This window comes from Ammospiza nelsoni, chromosome 19 (assembly GCF_027579445.1).
Source record: "Ammospiza nelsoni isolate bAmmNel1 chromosome 19, bAmmNel1.pri, whole genome shotgun sequence".
In the NCBI taxonomy this organism is placed as follows: domain Eukaryota; kingdom Metazoa; phylum Chordata; class Aves; order Passeriformes; family Passerellidae; genus Ammospiza; species Ammospiza nelsoni.
Window position 1 is genome coordinate 12,225,402 of NC_080651.1, and position 20,234 is coordinate 12,245,635.

Consider the following 20,234-nt stretch of genomic DNA (forward strand, 5'->3'; position numbering starts at 1 on the left):
ATCCCAAACATCTCCCTGCAGAGGGGTTCAAGCTCAGGCATCCATTCATTCCGCATCCCACTTTTCAGCCAAGTGGGAACTCTTTCCACAACACTCCCTTGCATTTTGCATCACCCTCTGCTACAGCTGCTGCAAGCCACAAGCCTGCTACAGGGGACGCCAGCATGCTGACTGAGCGTTTTCCCATGGACAAAACAGAAATAACACAGTGAACACTAACAGTTGTGGCTTAGGAATGGCATTCCCTGTATTAGCGTTCCCACTGAAATACTCAAAACCACATGCTGCTCACTCACTGCCCTCTTGTCCCTCTCCCTCTGTGGTGGGCTGGAGAGGAGAACTGGAAGCACAAAAGGTAGAGAACATGGTTTGCTACAAGAACAATTTACTGTAAGCTGTAATGAGATAAGAAAACAAATAATAACAGCGACAATATTAAGAAGAGTGTAGAAGAGAGGTGAAGGATTCCCACGATTGCTCACCACATGTAACATGATGCTGCTCCCACTGCTCACCTGATGCACCCAGGCACAGGGACCCCGTCTCGCCACCCCTCTTCAGCCCCTCTCCCCTGCTGCAAACCCTCCCCTCCCCTTTGCCCACGTGTACAGAATAACCAGGGCCCTGGCCATGCCATTCCTGGCTAATGCAAAGATTAACCCAGTCGTGGCTGCAGCCAGGACACTGACATTCCGCACTGCCAGAATGCAGCAGTCTGGTCAGTTCTTCTTGCTCTTGCTGGTGAACAGACTGACTTTGCTAGCAGATGCCACAGACAGAGAAGGAGAGTCCAGCTTCACCTTGTCCAGCAATGTTTTCTTTATGGCTGCCGGGGAAATCTGCTCTTGGTCTGCCAAATGCTGCAGCTCCCTACAGTGGGGTAGTGGGAGAGGAAGACATAGGAAAAATAAGATGGGGAGGGTGGGGAGACAAGTCTTGCAAGCTCTTTAGTTCCTAGGTGCCCACCTTGTGCGGATGCAGGAAGCCTCCACAGCGTTGATGAGGAGAGAGCGAAAGCCACCACTCTCCAGGAAGTGCAGGGCGTGGATGGTGGCTCCCCCGGGCGAGCAGACGTTGTCCTTCAGCTGACCCGGATGCTGCTCAGATTCCAACAGCATCTTGGCAGCACCCTGTAGCAAGGAAAACACCTGCCAGAGCCTGACTGAGGAGGGTAAGCCACTGTCTTACCCTCCTGTTCTCCGCTGCAAGAGCAGCACCAACACTCACAACAGGCACACCTGGGCTCCTGCAGGCCACCAAAACACTATTCAGAGCTGATGAGGCCACAAAGCAGCAGAGTTTCCCAGGGCCAAGCTCCCACCCCACCAGCAGCACCAGCAGATTGCTGCAGACTCTTCCTACAGCCCCTCGCCAGGAACTGTGTGCATTCCAACCAAACACATTCCTTAAAGCAGATTCTGCCAGAGCACCACGACCACCTCAAACTGCGTGAGGTGGTGCAGATTGCTCTGCAAGGAGCAGCACAGGCTCGATGTGCTGTGCAGCAGGTAACACTGACCAGCAGAGCCTGCGCTCCCAGCCGAACCGCCAGCCTGCGGGGAAGGCCCATCTTCACTCCTCCGTCTGCAAGAGCATCCAGGGCAGTGAATGCCTGCGAACAGAAGGAAAGAAGGGCACTGAAAGACTGGTAAGGCTTAGGGAAGAGAGAATCCAGGGCTTCAGGACTGTTCTGTGACTCCTGCCACTCACAGACTTGACAAAAGCCTCCCCCTTTCCTTCATGGATGCCATGCCAGGCTTCCCTCCCACCACTTCCAGCTCAGGGGTGAGGGGAATGGCAGAAATTCAGCTTCTGATCATGCAAACTACAGGCCCAAGTTTGCAACATGGACATTGCGGGCACTGCACACTGGCTATGGACTTCAGACTCATCTGACTCTTAAAAAATTGTCCTGCTGTCCCAACTGGACACCTGGAATACATGTCCCATTGCAAATATGGGTGATGGGAAAAATAAAAAAGAAAAGACAAGTTGAAGTTGCACAGAGTTTATGGCAGGCAAAGGCAACTGCTCTCCCTAGGATGGCACTAGCTGAGGAAACAGCAGCACATACATACGCAGGGCCACTGCCACTGAGCCCCGTTACAGCATCGATGAGGTCCTCTTCCACCTCGGTGCAGAAGCCCACGCTGGCCATCAGCTGCTCCAAAAGCTTCCCATCTTCCACATCCGCATGAGTGCCAGTGGCATAGACCGTAGCACCTTCCCGGACTATCACAGGGGTGTTGGTCATGCACCTGATCACTTTTGGTGTGGGGCAGAAGGTAGAGAGTTTCTTAGGGCAGAAAATCATTGAAGATAGAAAGCAAGAAAAAAAGAAAGAAGGGAGAAAAATGAGCTTTAGTGCATATGTTTCATCAATGGGTTGTTCAGGAAAGGACCCCCCCGGGGGCAAGAACAATACAAGCAGAAGGAAAAGAGAGACCCCTGTATCTCAAATGTCCTGCTTTGAGCCACAGAAGCCCATCCGTGAATGTGAAGCCTTGCTCAGTACCAGCAAAGCAGGAGCTGGGCAAAACTGAGTTGGAAACAGCACCCCAAAGGCCTCAATCCCACGTCAACCCACAGATCTCCCAAACAGCTCCTGCAGACACTTAGCATATAATCTGCAGAAATTCAGGGGAGATGACCCACTGCTGTTAAAATAAACATGACTGAACAGCACCTCATGTGAGAGAAGAGCTGGATGAAGCCTCTAACAGCATTTGCCGATGAACACAGGTTGGCTGCTGCTGTGTGACTTTAGTCCTGAGCAGCACGAGTCCGTGGCAGGGCTCCGCGGGGTCAGAGGAGCGGAGCCAGCTCAGGGCCGTGCCGGGTCCCCGCTCACCTTCTCGATGGAGCTGATGGTGACTCCGGCCGCGCAGGACACCACGATGTGCCGGGGCTCGATGTCGGGGCCCACCTCCTCCAGGATGAACGGGATGATGGGTGGCTTTACGGCCAGGAAGAGGACATCGCTGCTCTTCACCGTGTCCTTGTTGCTCACCGTGAAGTTCACTCCCATTTTCTGCACCGGTTCGGGGAGAAACGGGACCGCTCAGGCCCGGGATGGCCGGGAGGGGAGCGCCGCCACCCGGTGCCCGCTACCCGGCCGCACTCACCCGCAGCCCGCTCACGGTGGGCAGGTCAGTGTCCGGGGAGCTCGCCGTGATCTTGTGCGCAGCCAGGACCCCTGCGAACGACCCCGCCTGTCAGCCCGAGGGACCGGCACCCCCGGCAGCACCCGCCCCGCGCCCGCCCCCCGCCCCCCCGGAGCCAGGCCGAGCTGCCCCGCGCGCACCTGCCGCGGTGAAGCCGCGGGCCAGGGCGAAGGCGAGCTGCCCCGCGCCGATGAACCCCACGCTCATCGCGGCGCCCCGGCCCGGCCCCGCCGCCGCCGTACACGTGGCCGCGCGCGCACGGAGGCGAGGCCGCGCGGCGGGACGGGGGCGCGCAGCCAATCGGCGGGCGGGGGGGCGGGGCAGCGCCAGCGTTCCGCCACTCAGCGGGCGGGGGCGGGGCCAGCGGCGCGGCGCTCGCCAGCGATTGGGGCAACCGGCGCCCGGTGTTGCATCATTCACCGCCCGCGGCGCCGCCCCGCGCCAGCCCCGCCGCCAGGCGGCGCCCTGCTCCCGCAAGAGCCCCACAGACCGTGCCGTGCCGCGCCGCGCCGTGCTGTGCTGCCCCGAGCCCCGCGGGCCGTGCCGTGCCGTGCCGTGCTGTGCTGTGCTGCCCCGAGCCCCGCGGGCCGTGCCGTGCCGCGCCGTGCTGTGCTGCCCCGAGCCCCGCGGGCCGTGCCGTGCCGTGCCGTGCCGTGCTGTGCTGCCCCGAGCCCCGCGGGCCGTGCCGTGCCGTGCCGTGCCGTGCTGTGCTGCCCCGAGCCCCGCGGGCCGTGCCGTGCCGTGCTGTGCTGTGTGTGCTGCCCCCGAGCACCGGGGTGGCCCCGTCGGAGCCTGGCGGCCCCGGGCTGTGCAGAGCCCGGACCGGAGCGTTCCTGTAAAACCCATAGCCGGCAATGATTTTTTTCCTAAGTATCGTCTTACCTCGCTAGTTTTTGGGGTTTTTTTAACTTCTTCATTGACAGAAATAAAGCTCAGTGTTTTTTCTGCTGATAAATGTTCCTAAACGCTGATCTTTCATGAGTACTGAACCCCGAGCTTCCTAAAAAGAAGGGAAAACCCCAATCCAAACCCATTAACAATTCTGACTTTAACCCACCCGTGCTGGAATCCTCTGGGTGCTGACAGGATTGGCTGCAGCCACAAGTCCATAATTAACGAACACACATAAATGCTAACATTAGTTTACCAAAAGAGGTTGGGAATGGTTGGTGACTGGGGCAACCAGGTTCATGGGGAGCTACTTGATCATCATCTGTTAATTAAGGGGGGGAGATGCTCTCTGGAAATGAAGGAGGTCTGGAGAACTGAATCATGACAGAGCTGGTTGGTAAATCCTGATGACTAGATATCAGATGTTCTCTCTTCTGGATTGGGCAATCTCATAGTTTCCAATGGTTGGGGAATGTTTTAACCACTGAAGCATGAGGTTTTGATTTTTTTTTTTATCATTTTTTTTTCTCCTAAAAGAGAGGATTGTTGTCCACACAATCTTTTTTTTGCCATTTTGACCATGTTCACATTTTTTGCTCAGTCTTTGGCTGGCAGATGAGAAAGCTAAATCTGAACACACTGTTCTTGGCAATGACTTGTGTTTCCACTCCTCCAGTCAGTGGGATCATGGTTTCCATGTTAAATCCTCTTTCTCCTTATTTGAAGACACTCCATTTTGCCCTCATTGTTTCCCAAGCACCAGTTCCTCTCTGGCCCCTGGACCCAGGCTGGGTGTAAGTCGCACCAACCCATGGCATTGTCAGTCTTACCATGTTTCTGCTCTTGCTCCTACTCGGTGTGAAATCTCCCCGGCAGGAGCCCGGGAGTGCCCGGCGGAGCCGAGGAGCTGCTGCTGCTGCTGCTGCTGCCATGGCCCCGGCAGTGCCATCCCTGGGGACGGGCACCCCTGCCTGGAGCCCCCAGAGCCACCCCAGCACAGGGCAAGCAACGCTCCTGGGCCCTCTGCGTTGGGTTTTACAACAAAAGCCATGGTCCTTCACAGGCACCTGTTTGGTTTTTAGTAATCTGAAATAACAACAACCAAAAAAAAGAGAGTAATTTTCAAGCATTACATGGCTTAATTTGTCCATATTAATGGGTTTAACAGGAATATATCATAATTGCTCAAGGTTCCCTTTGTATGCAGTGGCTCCTGTAAATTGACTCCTCCAACACAAATGGATTTCCTTTCCCAAGTCAGCATTTTGTTCTTGTACAACCCATGATTTGTTTGGGTGGCAAGAAATAAAGCTCCTGGTTTATATCTATAGCAGATAGCCGTGGGTCTTGCCCTGACAGCGTCCTCTTGGACCACATCTTCTAGATTTCCTGCCCTTCCCTGGGACTCACAGAAGAGAAAACCCCCTTGGCAGGCTGTTCCTCTCTGCTGGATCCCAATTCTTGCCCCATGTCCTGGCTGACGCTCCCCACTGCTAAGGGCTGGTCCTTGCTCAGAATTATTCAACATCGTCTGTCCCAACAAGTTTTCCCTTTGCTTTTCAAACCCCACACAAAGCACTGATGAAAAGTAAGTTTGCTTCCTTATTCCTAAGTCATTCTGCTGCAGAGAACCCCCTCAGAGGTCTTGCTGTGTTGTGTCTGTTGTTTTTTGGTTCTGTGTTCAGGCTTTGTACACCAGAATAAAGTGAGCTTTGCCTTCATGCAGAAAGTGTCTGCTGCAATGAGTGTGGAGAGCAGGATGACAGCACACAGATCTCAGGAGATGTAAGCATACATCTACCATTCAGCTTTATTTTGTTTTGGTTAAAAAATAAATCTTGCTTCTGACAGGCAGCTACTGGAGATTTTAATCAAAGCACTCAAGCCTGCACGTGCTGCACAAGCACTTGGACACGCTGGCTTCCCCCTGCGACAAATGAGGATTCCTGCGGGGCCTGGAATCTGAGCTGAGACGTGTGGGGCTTTAAAGAGGGTGTTTTCAGGGGTGGGTCTGGGAAATTGGGCTCCCCAGTGATGCAGGGTGCTCAGGAATCCCAAGCTGCATCGGGCACAAGTTCTGCCCTGTCCCGTCCTGCCCGTGCCCCCTCCCCGCCCGCTGGGTCCCTTGTGCAGCACTGTGAGATCAATCACTCTCTGCCTCCCCTTTGCCATGCCCCAGAAAAACCCCTTGACCCCAGTGTAAAGAAATGGTGGCCCATGGATCAAGACAAGAGCACGTGCCAAGGTATTTTTTGCGCTGCTCAAACGAGGATGAGGATGGCAGGTCACACTCGGTCACTCTGCAGGATGGCTCTGCTCTGCACCCTGATCCTCAGAGTACAGCCCCGGCTTTAGAAAATTTTCATTTCTGTAGTGACTCAGTGATTGCTAAATAGGAGTATTACATTAAATAGGCCTCCTCCAAGGTGTGCACTTGAGGATATTCCTTTTCTGTGCTAGACAGCAAAGGAGAGGAAAGGAAATGACTGGCAACCTTCAAAATACTGTTACGGCTATGATGCTCTTCTCAGAAACACCCAGACTGGAACTGCCCACACTTGCAGGCATTCCACATCTCCCAACACAGTCCAAACTAATCCAAACTCCGAGGGATTGATTTTCATCTACTGAACTGGTGTTCCCTCATGCAGCTTTCAACTTTTCCACTTCCCAAGCAGTCACTTGGTTACTGGCGCTGGTTAACAGTTTCAAAATCCTGGATGTGTTTCCTAATGTTTGGCTCAGTAACCTGATAGCCTCCAGCCCCACTGCTGTGGCCACAAGCACTCCTGCTGTCTGCAGATGCCCGTGGAGCTGTGCCATTCCTCCGTGCTGGCCTGGGCAGGTGAGGCAGAACCACGGGGAGTTGGGCTGTGCGGTGCCCGCTGCAGCCCACCTGCTCCAGGTCATTAATTCCTTAGCGTAGTCAGTCCTCACTGAAGTTTGGCTGATGGTGGTGTGTGCCTGCCTGCCAGCACCGCTCTGCCCCGTCCCTCTGCGCCTGCAGGGCTTGGCACTCTGAGATGCCTCCACGGAGGCCGAGCCACGGCTCAGATGTGTGAGACGAAGCGGATGCGCTGGGAGTAGGCCAGGTCCAGCACATAGAGCAGCAGGTTGACATAGGTGAAGATGGCAATCACCAGCTGGCTGTCCCAGGGGCACTTGCCCTTGGCACAGAGGCCGGGCCGTCGCGGGGAGCCGTACTTGCTGTCAAAGCAGAACACTGGCCAGATGACCGCAGCACTCGCGTAGAGCAGCACCGCCCCAAAGGTGTAGATGACCACAGAACGCTCAAAGGGGAACCACAGCAAGGCAGTCTTACCTGTGACACTGAAGGCCACCACCACCACCGTCACCACAAAGCAAAAGCTGTAGACAGCCACACACCACTGCGTCGCCACGTATTTACCGTACTGGCTGTCGTTCACCAGCGCGCCAAAGATGATGCAGGCCACGAAGGCCTGGACGATTTTCAGGAGGCCAGAGACGGTGGCCATGTAGCTGGTGACCTGTCCCGGCTTGGCCCTGGTCAGGAACACCTCGGCGGCGTAGGCGAGGAACAGCAGGCCCGCGAAGACGCTGGCGGCGATGCGGAAATCCCTGACCTGGCAGCCGATGGGGTAGCAGCCCGCCTGCACGAAGTAGAGCGGGTAGATCACCGCCGCCGTGACCGACATGAGCGTGGCCAGCATGGCAAAAGCCGCCGTGAAGTTCCCCCAGGAGAGGCTCAGGCAGCTGTGCAGGCGTGTGAACTCGCAGGCGATGATGAACACGGTGACGGCGAAACAGAAGGTCCAGACGAACATGCAGAAGGTGCCGTAGGCGGCACTGAACCCCCCTCGGTGGGCGACCAGGCTGAAGGTGGCGCAGCCGAAGGTCATCTGCAGCAGCCGGGCTATTCCCACCGGGGAGGTCACGGCGGCCGTGTTGAGGTACGGCCCTCCCGTGCTCTCCATCACGCTGCGGTGCAGCGCAGGGCGCTCCGAGCCGCCCCGAGCTCCGTTCCGCCGCCGTGCCGCAGTCACACCTGGTGCCGGCTCGGCCCGGGCCCCGCCGGCGCCTCCGGGAGCCGCCCGTGACGCGGCATCGCCGGCAGCTCCGCGCCGACCGGCGGCTGCCGCCGGGCTCTGCCCACCGCCGGCGCGCTCCGGGCGCCGCCGCTCGCCCTCCGCTCCCTCAGGTCCGGGACCGGCCCCAGGGCTGCGCTCCGGCCGCCGCCTTCCCCTCGGGATGGGGCTTTTCCCCGCACGCTGACATCTATTCCATTTTAGCTCCGCAGCTGTAGCTTTCTGCTGCACCGTTCACAGGAACCTGGAGTATAAATAGGGGCTTTATTAATAGTTCTGGAATGAGTCCTGCCCCCACTCAGCTGTTGGGAGCGGGTGTTATTTAACACTGGGGCTGCGAGCTCCATCAAAGGCTCCTGATTATCCTTGTGCTGCTCTTGCAGGAGCTCCGGGGTCGCTGGAATGCTGCTGCTCGCTGAGGGGAGCTCTGCCTGCGATCCACGAGAGCTCAGTCCTGCAGACCCAAGAGCCCCTGAGCGGGGGCACAAGCCCAAAGGCAGCACAAGCCCTGTGAAAGAAGGGATTTAGGCCAGAGGCTGAATAAAAGCTGACTCACGTTGCTGCAGTTGATCTGGAGCAGCGATACATTTACCTGCGGTGCTTTTTGCGACAGCTTGTGTCTGTGAAGGTTGACAAGCGCCCGTCCTCAACATTTCCTTAAACCCTTCCCTCTCTTTTACTTATGTGGGAATCAGTTTTTCTTGTATCTCTGAATGCAGTAACTGAATACAACTGTTAAAAAAATTGCTTTGATATTCTTAGCACTGTTTTGGAACACAGATTTTAATAAATAGTGTAAAACTCTCCCTCCTGTGAGATCAAAGCTTTCACAGTGAGCCATTCCTGGTATACAGTGCCTCCCAGACTTCATCTCTGCCCAGAAGTCTCTTAATTATATCTCTAAAAGCCCCAAACAAAATTTCTGATGTAATTTCAGAATGGGAATGCGTGAATGTTTTCACCACAACATAGCAGAGAAATTCCTCCCTTACCCCAGAGCATTATTGCTGACTCCTCACTGCAGTATCCATCCCAGTATGGAAGCAGCAAAACTTCCCGGCTGGAATGGCTCACATGAGAACAGTACTTTTTTTGGCTGTAATGGTAAAATGTGCCTACCTTCAGCTTTGTCACCATCTTGTAAACTCAGTATCTCTTTCATTCATCTCAAGTCCCTTCCATTTTCCTTTGAGAGGCCTCTGGTGCTAAAAGTACAAAAGCCTGCATTCATTTGGGGTGGAAGCTGCACAATTAACATCACAATAACCAGGAAATGCAGCAGGAGGGCTGAGGCACTTCAGGTGAAGAGGTTCTCATACTGAAATCTTGCCCTACCTGACTGTGTATTAATGCTTCACCTCTAGCAGTTTTCAGGGTCTCTTTGGCAGGGGTCACTTTCTGTGCTGTGGCACCGTGAGGGGCATCCCCTCGCTCTGCCCGGGGACAGGGACACTCAGGGACACCGGGGCTCAAGGCAGAGCTGCTCCTGCTGCTCAGCTTCTGCTTCCCATGGCAAATGGAGCCCCTCCGGAGAGCCCTCAGCACCAGCTGGTGCTGGCAGAGGGCAAAGGTGCCCGAAATCAGAGCTCGCGCTGTGGGCAGCACACCTCACAGAGCACAGCCACTGTCCCCTCAGAAATAAAGAACCAGTCCAGTCAAAAGATCACAGAGTACAAACACATGGCACTGAGACTTCCAGTCTTGCCCTTTTGTCACTGGCTTCTGCACAGCACAAAACAGATGAAAAGCGTAATCAGGACAATTCTACTTTTATACCCAAGTCATTAAAACATAAAGGATATCAATAATCTCCAAACTGATCACAGGCAAACTCCACTGATGTTTTCCTGCTTTTCAGTTTCACTGGGACTACCAACCCTTTTCTCTTTAGTTTTTCTCTATCTTCAGTCTGTGTTAATCCCATCACGCACAGCAGGACAGCTGATTGTGGTGATGGGCGTGTGGTCCTGCCAGACTTTTCCTGAGGTCCAAGAAGAGGAACCAAAGGGCAACAGTTTGGTTCATTTTTTGGGTTTACTTACCCAAAACAAGAGATCACACACAGGTGAGGCAGGAGCCGTGCACAGCAGTGCAGGCACACACAGGTGGAGCTGTGCAGCAGTGCAGGTGCACACAGGTGAGGCAGCAGCCATGCAGCAGCCGTGCTCCCTCGCCCTGCCCTGCCCTGCAGGCTGAGGCTCTGCTCTCTGCTCCAGCCCCCGCTCCTCTCCAGCCTCAGCCCTGCATTCTGCATCCCTCCTTGTTCTCCTCCCACTGCCATCAAAGGGGATTCTCCCTGCTGTGGTGGGTGTGCTCCCAAATTATTACAAGAGAAATATGTTGGTGCTTGTCTTGTGTTCTCTGCCCTTTCTGCTCCAAATGCTTCTGATGCTCGGATCAAATGTTTCCCTCACTGGGAGAGAGGCCTTTGCAGCAAAGCCAGATCTCCCTCCACCTTACAGTGCAATGCCCTGGACTACCCGGGGAATCACAGTGAAAGTCTGCAAACATCAGGTGCTGGGTGAAAGTCTCTGTACTTAAACCTTACATTACAACCTCTTCATCAGAGAAACAATGACAAGGCGCACTGCAAGGGGAACACAGAAATCTAATTAATACAAAACATCACCACCACCCTTAGCCCTCTCCCAGGCACAAGTGACCATCAGGATAACCCATCCAAATGAGCAGCATATACAACTTTACAAAGACATACGTATGGTTCTCTGGTCAGCCCTTATAAATAGCGTTTTACATATTAAAATAAATATGTCCACGTTGCCAAAGTAGCAAGAGGTTTCTTCATTATTTAAAAAAAAATATGTTACAATATCCTTTATATTTCTTGCTTAGTTTAAAAAAGTAATTAAAAAGTCATTTTATAAAATAATATGAATAAATTGAGTACAAGAGTGTCCATCCCTAGCACGTGTCCTGGGTCTGTATACTGTGATTCAGCATGAGATGCTAACCTCCAGGAAGTAATGTAACCATTCCTTCGCTCCTAGTTGGACAGAAGAAATCCAGTGCTTGCTTTTTTCACCACTTGTAACAAGTCTATGATGTAAAACTGATGGCAAGGGAAGATGTCCCAGATCTGGAAAAAGTTCTCATCGCTGCTATTTATGGCTTTGCTACTCCCTGTATCTGACTGCCTTGTGTAGCACAGGAAGAGGATGTGACCAGCTGAAACTTAACCCTGGAGTTTGGAGGGAGGGAACAAGTTCCAGCCAAACAATGTAAGCAAGAAATTGCTGCTTGCCTTTTTTTTTTTCCTTTTTTCTTTTTTTTTCTTGACACACCATAAGCGTGCAAGAGTGTGGGAGCATGTGAGTGCACAGGTGTGAGTGTGCCATGGGTATGAGCATGCATCTGCCTGCAGGAACATTAGGAAGAAGATTAGAAAATTTGGGAGAAGGGCTGAGAGTCTCTCTCCTCCTGATCTAATCTCTGCCCCTCAGACCTTTCTAGTTACCACTGCTGAGCATCCCCAGGAGTTTACTCGGCTCCAGGCCCTGCTGCTGTGCCATCTTCTGAACATCAAAACCCATGTGCATGAGGAACTGGATCACATTCATCTCCTGCCCTGTGAACTGGTCCCTGATTGTGGGGCACGAGGGGTTGCAATGAGGCCATGGACAGCTGTCAATCAGGTGAATTGGGCAGCCTTTCAGAGGAGCCTTCCCATTCTTGTTGCTCTCGTGGAGGCTCCGATCCCAGCAGTGCAGGGCACGGGGCAATGATGTCCCCTTCACCTGGATGTCAGTCCAGTGACTGAAAAGACAAACAGTGCAGATGACATCAGAGGGGTCAAGCTGCCAGGACAGGGTCCTCCCCATCCCTGTTCACCTCTGCAGGACCTGCACAAGCACTTACTTGCGTGTGATGATCTCGTGGGACAAACAGGCAGGAGCAAAGCTCGCACTAAAGGAAAACAGAAACATGGATTATGTCTTGAAGGACAAAGTAGGACCTGCTGAATTGAACCTTCCAGACTAGGGAAAGAGTGGAATTTTACACAAAAGAGAAAAAGGCAAGATTCTTGATGTAGATGAACTAATAGTTACCACATTTACAGCTCTCCTTTTTCAGCAGAGATCTGAGAACACAAGGAACTAGATAAGAACATCCTTTAGAAACAAATATACCAGGTTTTTCTCAATGAAACACTTACGTCACATCCTTCAAGGTGTTTCTCAGCTCTCTACCTAAATTCTGGATGTAGAGCCACTGCCCTTCCTGAACAGGCTGGCCAGTGAGGTGCACATTGTCTACAGTAAGCTGGGCCTCATCGAACAGCCACTGGACAACAAAGACTGGGCCTGGAAGGACAAAAAGTTTGGAAAAGGGATTGCTCCGAGTTAGTTACAAATACAGAGGGAACCCTAAACCATTTGATCTCTCTCCTTTGCTACTTACATCGAAGAGTGGGGTAAATCTTATATCCAAAAAAGCAATTCCATTCCTCTCCCTCTTTAAACTGCAGCTTACAGCGTTCGGGAACAATGCCATTCCAGTATCTAGAGGAGAAAGCATTAAAAGAATGGGAGGCACAGGGCAATCCTAACAATGCATCCTCTCCAAATCCTAGTTCCTGTTCTGACTAGAATTGCAACTGATAGAACAGCTTTCTTGGCAGCACTGTCCCATCAACACATTTTAGAGCATCTGTAACTGTACACGTTCTTTTGAACATTTAGACTTTATTGTCTTTTCCAATAAAATCATTGTAAAAACACTGATGTAGACAATAACTACTCCTTAAGTATCAAAACGAAGGAACACAGCGAAGGAGAACATCTTTTCCACACTCTAACCACTCAGAGCGGTGCACTTTAGAGCACCTGACTGTACCTTATTCCTCTCCTGATGGCCTCTGTGGGAGCACACGTTATGGTGTCGATGCAGTCGGTCCTGCGGTACTGTTTGTTATCCAGGAACCATCCAGAGTCTGCCAAGCCTCGCACCTGAATCCCTTGGTAACCCATCTCCTCCAGCTGCTCTGCCACTCGGTCCACGTTCAGGAGCACTCCTGTCCCTCCAGCACTGCAACAGCAACATCAGCACTGCGCTCATGAGGGGCACAAGCTGTCACAGACCCTGCTGGCACACACACCTCCCTCAGCAGTGGCGAGCTGCAAACACCTGCATCTGCCACAGCAGAGACACCCAACCATTCACCACCACCTTGGGAGACACCACATTATTTCCTTGCTTTGCAACACTCAGAAATAAAGCCAGTGCTGAGTAATAATCTGGTAGCCCAGAAACAAAGTCCAGTCGTTACTCTCTTTCCTGGGAAATACATGTGCTCTCTATCATTTCCAAGGGGGTTGGCTGCCCAAAACTGAAAAGAATCTGAAGTGAGACAAATTCACTCTTAGCAACTTCTCTATTACAGCTCTGTGTAATACACTGAGTGTACCAGAGCTTTTATGCAACACAGGATGATCCAGAGCACCTGTGCGAGGCAAGTTTGGTTTTTATTTCAGTGTCCTGCATCCATTCACAGAAGGCGTGTGTGATACGGGCCAACAGGAATCAGAATTCTTGGTGCAGACATGAGAAAACTGACCAGAGATACAGGGTTTGCTGCTAGTGTTACTGTACTCCTAGGAGAAATGTTTCAGGAGCTGCTGGACCTCCTCCCTTAAGAGCTTTCTACTGTGGAAAGCTCCTGACTTCAGGAAACAGAATCCTGTGAATACCTACCTGCTCCCTGCTAGCAGCAATACTTTTGCAGTGCTCAGGCCTTTTCCCACCAGCTCCTTTATAACCTCCTGTATGATCAGGGCTCCCATGAAGGCATATTCATCTGGAAGACAGCTCAGTGTCAACAAAATTGCTTCCTGTCCAGGCTCAGGCTTCTATTTCCTCTCTGAAAATGCTTAAGAACTTTCCAAAAGGATTAGGAACCTAAACTCAGGCTCATTTTATCCACCTATATGAAGCACACCTAACAAGAGATCTGCTCCCACCTTGTACAAGATGTGCTGCCCTGAAAGAGAACCAAGTGAACTCAATTACACTAGTACCTTCCTATGACTCTGCTTAGAAATGAGCAGCCTTGGAAAAGGAAAACAAGAAGGAAGATGCTGCAGAAACAAACACAGACCTTCCTACCACCTGGAATCTCAGTTCCAACTTACTGCTTCCCCTTTTTCCCAGTTCATCAAGCCAATTCAGAGAAGCAGTGCTTCACAAGATGTTACATGTACAAAGACACCGCTTCCATCCGTGGCTGTTCATGTGTAACGCTCCACAGGAACAGGGCCAAGGAGCTGGGATGGCGTGGAAAGGTCCCTCCCTTACTGTGACACCACTGGAATGACAGTGGATGGCAGCCTGCATCAACATGAACGATGCTGTTTCCCAAAGAAACCTGCGGACAGCCTTAGCTTGACACACAATGGCTCCTGCCTAGGCCAAGTATCCTCCTGATTAAAGTCTGACACTAAATTCCCAGTCCTGCCTCTCAGGTCAGCTGTGCTAAAGTTACATGCAACAGTCCATGGTCCAATTAATTTGCTACGTGCTGGAACCTGGAGATTCATCTAAAAGGAATTCTGGTCTTCTAATCCTCGCATACTGCATCAGTGTAACATCTTTTCAAGCAGTGGCTCTGAACTATGTCAAAACAGCCTGAGCTAAAGAGATCAGGATGTTTTATCTGGAAGTAGCTTGATATTCTTTCCTGCCCTTCAGCAAGAAAAAGCCTGTTTCTCGTCCGCGTGGTTTCACAGAAGTCTGGCCACATCCTTTAATGTGTGATGTCTGGGGCAGCAAGGGCCCATCAGCAACACTCACTTTTCTCAGACTTGGAAGAGGCACCGCTCCAAACATCACTTGAGCAATATGGGATGAATCTGTAAGAGAGAGCTGTGTGAGTCCTGCTGTGCCTCTGACACGCACAACAGGGTGAGGATGCGGTCACTTAACTGGAAGAAAAATAAATCCCGGGGAAAAGGGAAGGGGAAAAGGGAAAAGTTTCTGTCCAGTTTGACAACTTACCTTCCTGCACACCAAGTGACAACCGTAATTTTCTTGAATTTTCTCCTCAACACTAATAGTTTTACTGAGTTAAATCAATAAATAACATGTCTTTTATCAATCTAATTGAATCATTAAGCTCAGTGGACAGAACGATGACTTTGCTCTCAGCTATTCTGCCAACACAGTGGATGGCCTGTCACAGGGCAACTCTCTATGTTTCAGTTTTTCACATGAAAAATTAGAAGACTCTAGTCAGTGCAGTGTAAATGCTGACTGCAACCACTGGAGGTTTTTGCAGGAATTAACTTCACATGTCTCTGTTTTGCAGAAGACAAATTAACATCCCTTCTGAATAGATGGATATATAAACTGGTGTCTTTCATTTCTCTTCTTTGAACTAGGAGAGCTGCTCCACATTCTTCTCAAATTGTCAGATGTGTAACACACTATCAGCCCAGCACTCATGATGGATTCACCACTGCAGCTGTTTGACAAGGCTCTCTAAGCTATCCCCAATTTTTCTTCATTAGATTACCCCACAACTCCAAGGAGATTGAACCTGAGTTTCTCGACTTTGTTAGCCCTAAGTGTTAGAGAGCTGAACTGAAGTAAATGAGGAATCACACAATTTCCTTTTCCAAGTATAAGTCTTAACCTGTCTCTGCAGCACTCTTGCTAGCCTAAAAGGCATGAGATGCTGTTTAAGTATAAAGCTATTTCCCTCCGTTGTCCCTTCTTACACCATGTTTGCATTCCACCAGTGGGGATTTTCTTCTGGCTGAGAGGACAGGATCCCAGTTCCTGCAGATGGGCACAAAGAAACAAAAAACATACAGATGACAGTCTGTGATTTCAGAGGAATCGTAGGAGCCTCATGCAAGACCTCTGACCACACAGAAAACAAACATCCATGATGAAAAACATTGGCAAGGGAAGTGGAAGGAACATTTCTAAATTTGCCCTTAGGCAGATTGGACATTCAGAATTTGATTCATGCTACAGATGAAACCCGTCTAGAAGCTTCTTGTAGCACAGAATAGACCCATGATGCCTGTTTAAGCACCTCCCCAAAAGACAAATCCTAGCAGGTAAATTCCAATACACTCAGATAGACGACGTGTGTGAGCGACGGAGGTTTGGGTGCCCAGGAGGCTGCAGGGCGAGAGGAGAGCGAAGGGAGCAGCACTCATTACCGGCGGTACCTGCGCACCCAAAGCCCGCCCGTGCCCGCGGCACGGGATCAGCGCGGGGCAGCAACGGGGCACCGTGCGGGGTGGTGCGGCGGGCGCTGCCTCAGCCCGGTCCCGGCCGCGGTCCCTCGGGGCTGCCCCACGGGGCGGAGGGGGCGACTCACCCACGCGGGTCGCGGGCCACTCGCGGGAGCTCATCAGCCGCCGCATGGTGTCGTAGCGGGTGTCGCAGTTCTCCCTGTTGAAGCAGTACCACCCTCCTGGCGAGGGGACAGGGGGTCAGCCGCCCCGCAGGGCCGGGGGCTCGCGGCCGAGGGACGGCGGCCCGCGGGGGCACCGAGGGCAGCCTCGGGTCGCCGCCCCGCTCGTGGCCGCCGTTGCGGAAGTCGGGGGCGCCGGCGCTCACCTTCCAGGAACAGCAGCCAGCGCCGACTGCCTTTGGACTCCTTCAGGTAGTAGCTGCGGGCACAGGCAAGGGGCAGCGCCTCAGCGGGAGCCGGGCCCGGCCGCGCCGCTCCGCTCCGCCGCCGGTCGGGCCGGGGCCGCCTCCCGGGAGGCGCTCGCTGCACCTGTCGCCGCCGGTGCCGCGCGCCGCCGCGCGGTGGCGCCGCAGCCCTCGGGGCCGGGCCGGGGGAGCGGCGGCGGCCGCGCGGGGCAGCCCCGGGGCGCCCGGAGGGGCCGGCGCGGCGCGGGGACTCACCCGGCCGGGCTGCCGTCGTTGCAGGTGACCGAGGCGTTGTGCAGGAGGTGCAGGCGCAGGTCGTGCGGCAGCGCCTGGGCCGAGCAGGGGTACAGCGACTGCGCCAGGCTCTTGACCTGCGCCATGAAGCTGTCCATGTTGCCCTCCACGGCGGTGAAGTCCAGCGGGAAACTCTCGGCTGCCGCCGCCGCCGCCTCGCCGCGCTCGCGGACCGCCGGGCCTCGCCGCCGCCAGCCCTTCCTGCCCTCGCCGCCGGGCCCGGCGTGCAGCAGCCCCAGCAGCAGCAGGAGGTGCACCGCCGCCGTGCCCATCGCCGCCCGCCGCCACCCGCCCTTCGCCGCGGCAGCAGCCAGTCCCCGGCGGCCGGCAGCGCCGCCCGCGCTCCGCCGCGCCCCGCCGCGCCACCCGCGGGGACGGGGGTCGGCGGCGGTGGGCGAAGAGGGCAGCGCCGGCGGCGCGGGCTCGGCGGCGCGGCTGCCGGCACAGGAGCCCGCCGCCCGCTCCCAGGCGGCGAGCATGACAGAGGGGCACGGAGTGCGCGGGGAGCGCGCCGGGGGCGCCGCCAGCCCGGGCGCCGCGTGGGGCAGCAGCCGGCCAGCCCCCGCCCTGCCCTGCCCTCCGCCCCCTCGGAGCGAGGCGGAGGGAGCGGGGGGTCTGCGCCGCACCGCACCGGCACGGTGGGCCGCTCCGTCGGGGCGCGCCCCGCGCTCGACGGCGACGCCATCGCCGCCCCTGCCGGCGCCGGGGCCGCGGCGGTGGCGGCGGCGCCCGACAGCCTCGCCCGCAGGGCGGCGGGGGCCCGGGGAGGCCTCTCCCCGGGGCCGGGGGGGCGGCCGGGCCGCCCGAGCGCGAGACCCCGCACGTGGCAGCCCCCGTGGCGGCGCCCCAGGCCCGCGCCGCGCCCCCCGGCCCGCCCCTCTCCCCCCAGAGCCCCGACGGCAGCTCCTCCCCGGCTCCGCGTCGGCGGCACTGCCCGCCCCGCCCCGGGACGTGCCGCCGCCGCCGCCGCCGCTCCGCCGGCGGAGCTCAGCCCCGTGCCCGCGGTCGCTCCCGTGCGGGACGCCGCGCGCCGGCCCGCGATGCCGCGCTCCGGCCCGGCTCCGGCTCCCGCGGGGCAGCGGGAAGCGGCCCTTTGGTCCCCGACATCGGCGTCCTGTCTGCTCGGCTTGCGCGGGTGCCCGGGGCGGCGGGTCGCCCCCGGCCGGAGGATGCTGCAGCCGGGAACGGGCGGGGACGCGGAGGCCCCGGGCGCGCCGGAGCCGCGGCAGGCCGGGGGCGGCGGTAACGGCCCCCTGCAGCCCGGGGGTCGGAGTCTCCGCGCCGTAGAGGCTGCGCCCTGGTGCTCCCCGCAGCTCCCGAGGTTTACCGCCGGCCGCGCTCCCCCGGGGCCCGGACGTTTCCAGGAATTGCATGAAAAATCCTGGAGAAAAAGCCGTGTTGTCACCAGAGTGCTGGTCATCTGGGAGAGGGGGAATTCCCTGGAAATGGCCTTATTGCAGACCTCGAAGTTAAACACTGAGGAAAACCAGAGAAAATACTACGCTTTGAGTAATACGCTCCTCACCAGCTCTCCAGAAAGGAGCAGGAGGATTGTCTTTACTGGGAAATATAATCTGTCTGGGATCAGAAAAGGTGAAAATAGTATAATAAAATAGTACGTGGAAGGGGGTTTTTTTTGTTTATCAAGCTGGAATTAGGGCTGTCCAACTGCTGCAACTACATTTTTTACCTTACTGTATTTGGACTTTCTGAATGTAGGCTCAGCTCTATGTTTCCTACACACGTAGCATGTGGTTTTGGTTTGCTTGCTATGTTGGTTTTTTTATCTTTCAGTTACTCTTACGCACTCTCAGTTCTTGCTCTGTTCTCACTAAGACTTTTACCCTCAAATGTTTTATTTAACTGCTAATACTGACAACAGTGTCTTTAAAGCCAAGACAAGCTACTCAATAGACTGTGCACCTCCTCAGGTGCACCATGTTCACTCCTGACAGGTTTTTGGTCCCAGCACATTTCTGCATCTTTGTATCTTTCTCTGCGATGGCCTAAACCTCCCTTGCTCACGGTCCCTGCCAGGTCCCGGCAATGGATCACTGAGGCTAGTTATGGCAAGTTAAAGAGCTCGTCAGTCAGCCCGAGCAGAGCTTTATCTGGAACCTGGTCAGTTAGGGCACAGTCTGAAGCATTGAGTCCTCGGAGAGCTCCAGGATCCCTGGAAAAGATGGCATAAACAACTTGGGCACCTCACAGCCCACGAGGTACAGCACGAAGCCAGAAGGGGTGAGACTGCTGAGCTGCATCCTTCACAGCAAAGCTGCTGTGCCTCCCGTTGCCAGGCTTGCATTCCTCCTGGTGTCCCTGCTCTCTCTCCGCGGAGGGCTGAGTTCCTGCGCTCTGTAATGCCTTGCTTGGTAACCAGCTGGCGCATCGAGGGGGGACTGATTATGATGCACCAGGGAGGCATCTTATGGCAGAAAGGAATGCATGTTAAAGTTGCAGATCTTTGTCCTGAGAAGTGAAGAAAAGAAATTCAAATTTTGTGTGGCTTGGCTTTACTGAGCCCTCTTCAGCTTTCTGACCTCTGGTTCAGGTCACTCAGGGGAGGGTTCGTTCAGAGCACTCTTGCTGTCCTTCCAAAGCTCAGGAAATGTTGTATTACTTTTCGTGGCTGAGCAAGGGGCTATGAGGAAGAATGTAACTCTGTAGGTCTGGTGTAACAGCCTTTCTGATCTCTAAACATTTAAATCTGGTACTGTTCAACTCCTTGACATACTGAACTTGAATGAACATCAAAGTGACGCATATTTTAGGGAATTTTATAATAGTTCAGCATGAAAGGTTCACTGAGTTTTAATCTTATGTTAAGAAGCCTTCCTCCACTGAATAGATTGGCCTCAGTGCAAAAAGAAGCCCAGAGAAAGGTGAAAGAATTGGAGTCCTGCTCCAGGCACTGGAGATTTGGCATTTTTATTGGTAGGAGTGAAGCACACAGGAGATGAGCAGGAGACTTTTAATGATTGAGAATAATGTTATGGGAAGTATTGTTTTCATTTAATACCCTTGAAAGTGAAATGTCCTGCATAATGTGTTCCACTAGGTCCTGAGATATGTCCCCATATGTTCAGTGTGTTGGAGTATGCCGTACCAAAGCTTATGAGGCAGTTCTGAATTCTCTCACACCCTGCCAGGACTAAGGCAGCCCCAGCACTGGCCCTCTAGATGTTTACCA

The 20,234-nt window shown here is 54.3% G+C and overlaps 3 protein-coding genes across 4 annotated transcripts; all 3 read right to left on the reverse strand.

The window, feature by feature from the left end:
* Nucleotides 1-243: 243 nt before the first annotated feature.
* On the reverse strand, nt 244-3,424 carry PYCR1 (pyrroline-5-carboxylate reductase 1). Of its 2 annotated transcripts, XM_059485708.1 has the most exons (8): nt 3,305-3,424; nt 3,126-3,196; nt 2,852-3,031; nt 2,075-2,296; nt 1,520-1,612; nt 967-1,130; nt 801-870; nt 244-340 (listed from the first exon to the last, which is right to left on the reverse strand). In XM_059485708.1, the coding sequence occupies exons 1-8, from the start codon at nt 3,369-3,371 to the stop codon at nt 293-295; spliced, it is 915 nt and encodes a 304-aa protein (XP_059341691.1). In that variant the 5' UTR covers nt 3,372-3,424; the 3' UTR covers nt 244-292. The 2 variants fall into 2 exon arrangements, with proteins under 2 accessions (XP_059341691.1, XP_059341690.1); XM_059485707.1 differs by lacking the exon at nt 244-340 and having other exon boundaries at nt 366-870.
* Nucleotides 3,425-5,831: 2,407 nt separating this feature from the next.
* Nucleotides 5,832-8,324, reverse strand: MYADML2 (myeloid associated differentiation marker like 2). Its single transcript, XM_059485962.1, has one exon. It carries the CDS (start codon nt 8,009-8,011, stop codon nt 7,106-7,108), a length of 906 nt encoding a protein of 301 aa, XP_059341945.1. The 5' UTR covers nt 8,012-8,324; the 3' UTR covers nt 5,832-7,105.
* A 2,393-nt stretch (nt 8,325-10,717) lies between these two features.
* Nucleotides 10,718-17,331, reverse strand: NOTUM (notum, palmitoleoyl-protein carboxylesterase). Its single transcript, XM_059485794.1, has 11 exons — nt 17,006-17,331; nt 16,712-16,764; nt 16,470-16,565; nt 15,856-15,916; nt 14,930-14,988; nt 13,835-13,937; nt 12,977-13,168; nt 12,542-12,642; nt 12,297-12,444; nt 11,999-12,046; nt 10,718-11,896 (listed from the first exon to the last, which is right to left on the reverse strand). The coding sequence occupies exons 1-11, from the start codon at nt 17,314-17,316 to the stop codon at nt 11,590-11,592; spliced, it is 1,479 nt and encodes a 492-aa protein (XP_059341777.1). The 5' UTR covers nt 17,317-17,331; the 3' UTR covers nt 10,718-11,589.
* Nucleotides 17,332-20,234: the final 2,903 nt, after the last annotated feature.

Bases quoted from the DNA above. Each gene is read 5' to 3' on its own strand.
- PYCR1 (XM_059485707.1), bottom strand. From the start codon at position 3,371: ATGAGCGTGGGGTTCATCGGCGCGGGGCAGCTCGCCTTCGCCCTGGCC. The intron at 3,032-3,125 runs GTGAGTGCGGCC...GAACCGGTGCAG, and splicing joins CCACCGTGAGCGGGCTGCGG to AAAATGGGAGTGAACTTCAC. The intron at 1,131-1,519 runs GTCAGTGTTACC...TCCTTGCTACAG, and splicing joins TGGGAGCGCAGGCTCTGCTG to GGTGCTGCCAAGATGCTGTT.
- MYADML2 (XM_059485962.1), bottom strand. From the start codon at position 8,011: ATGGAGAGCACGGGAGGGCCGTACCTCAACACGGCCGCCGTGACCTCC.
- NOTUM (XM_059485794.1), bottom strand. From the start codon at position 17,316: ATGGGCACGGCGGCGGTGCACCTCCTGCTGCTGCTGGGGCTGCTGCAC. The intron at 14,989-15,855 runs GTAAGAAGGGAC...TCTCTCTTACAG, and splicing joins TGGTGGAATGCAAACATGGT to ATTCATCCCATATTGCTCAA. The intron at 13,169-13,834 runs GTAGGTATTCAC...TTGCTGTTGCAG, and splicing joins TTGCTGCTAGCAGGGAGCAG to TGCTGGAGGGACAGGAGTGC.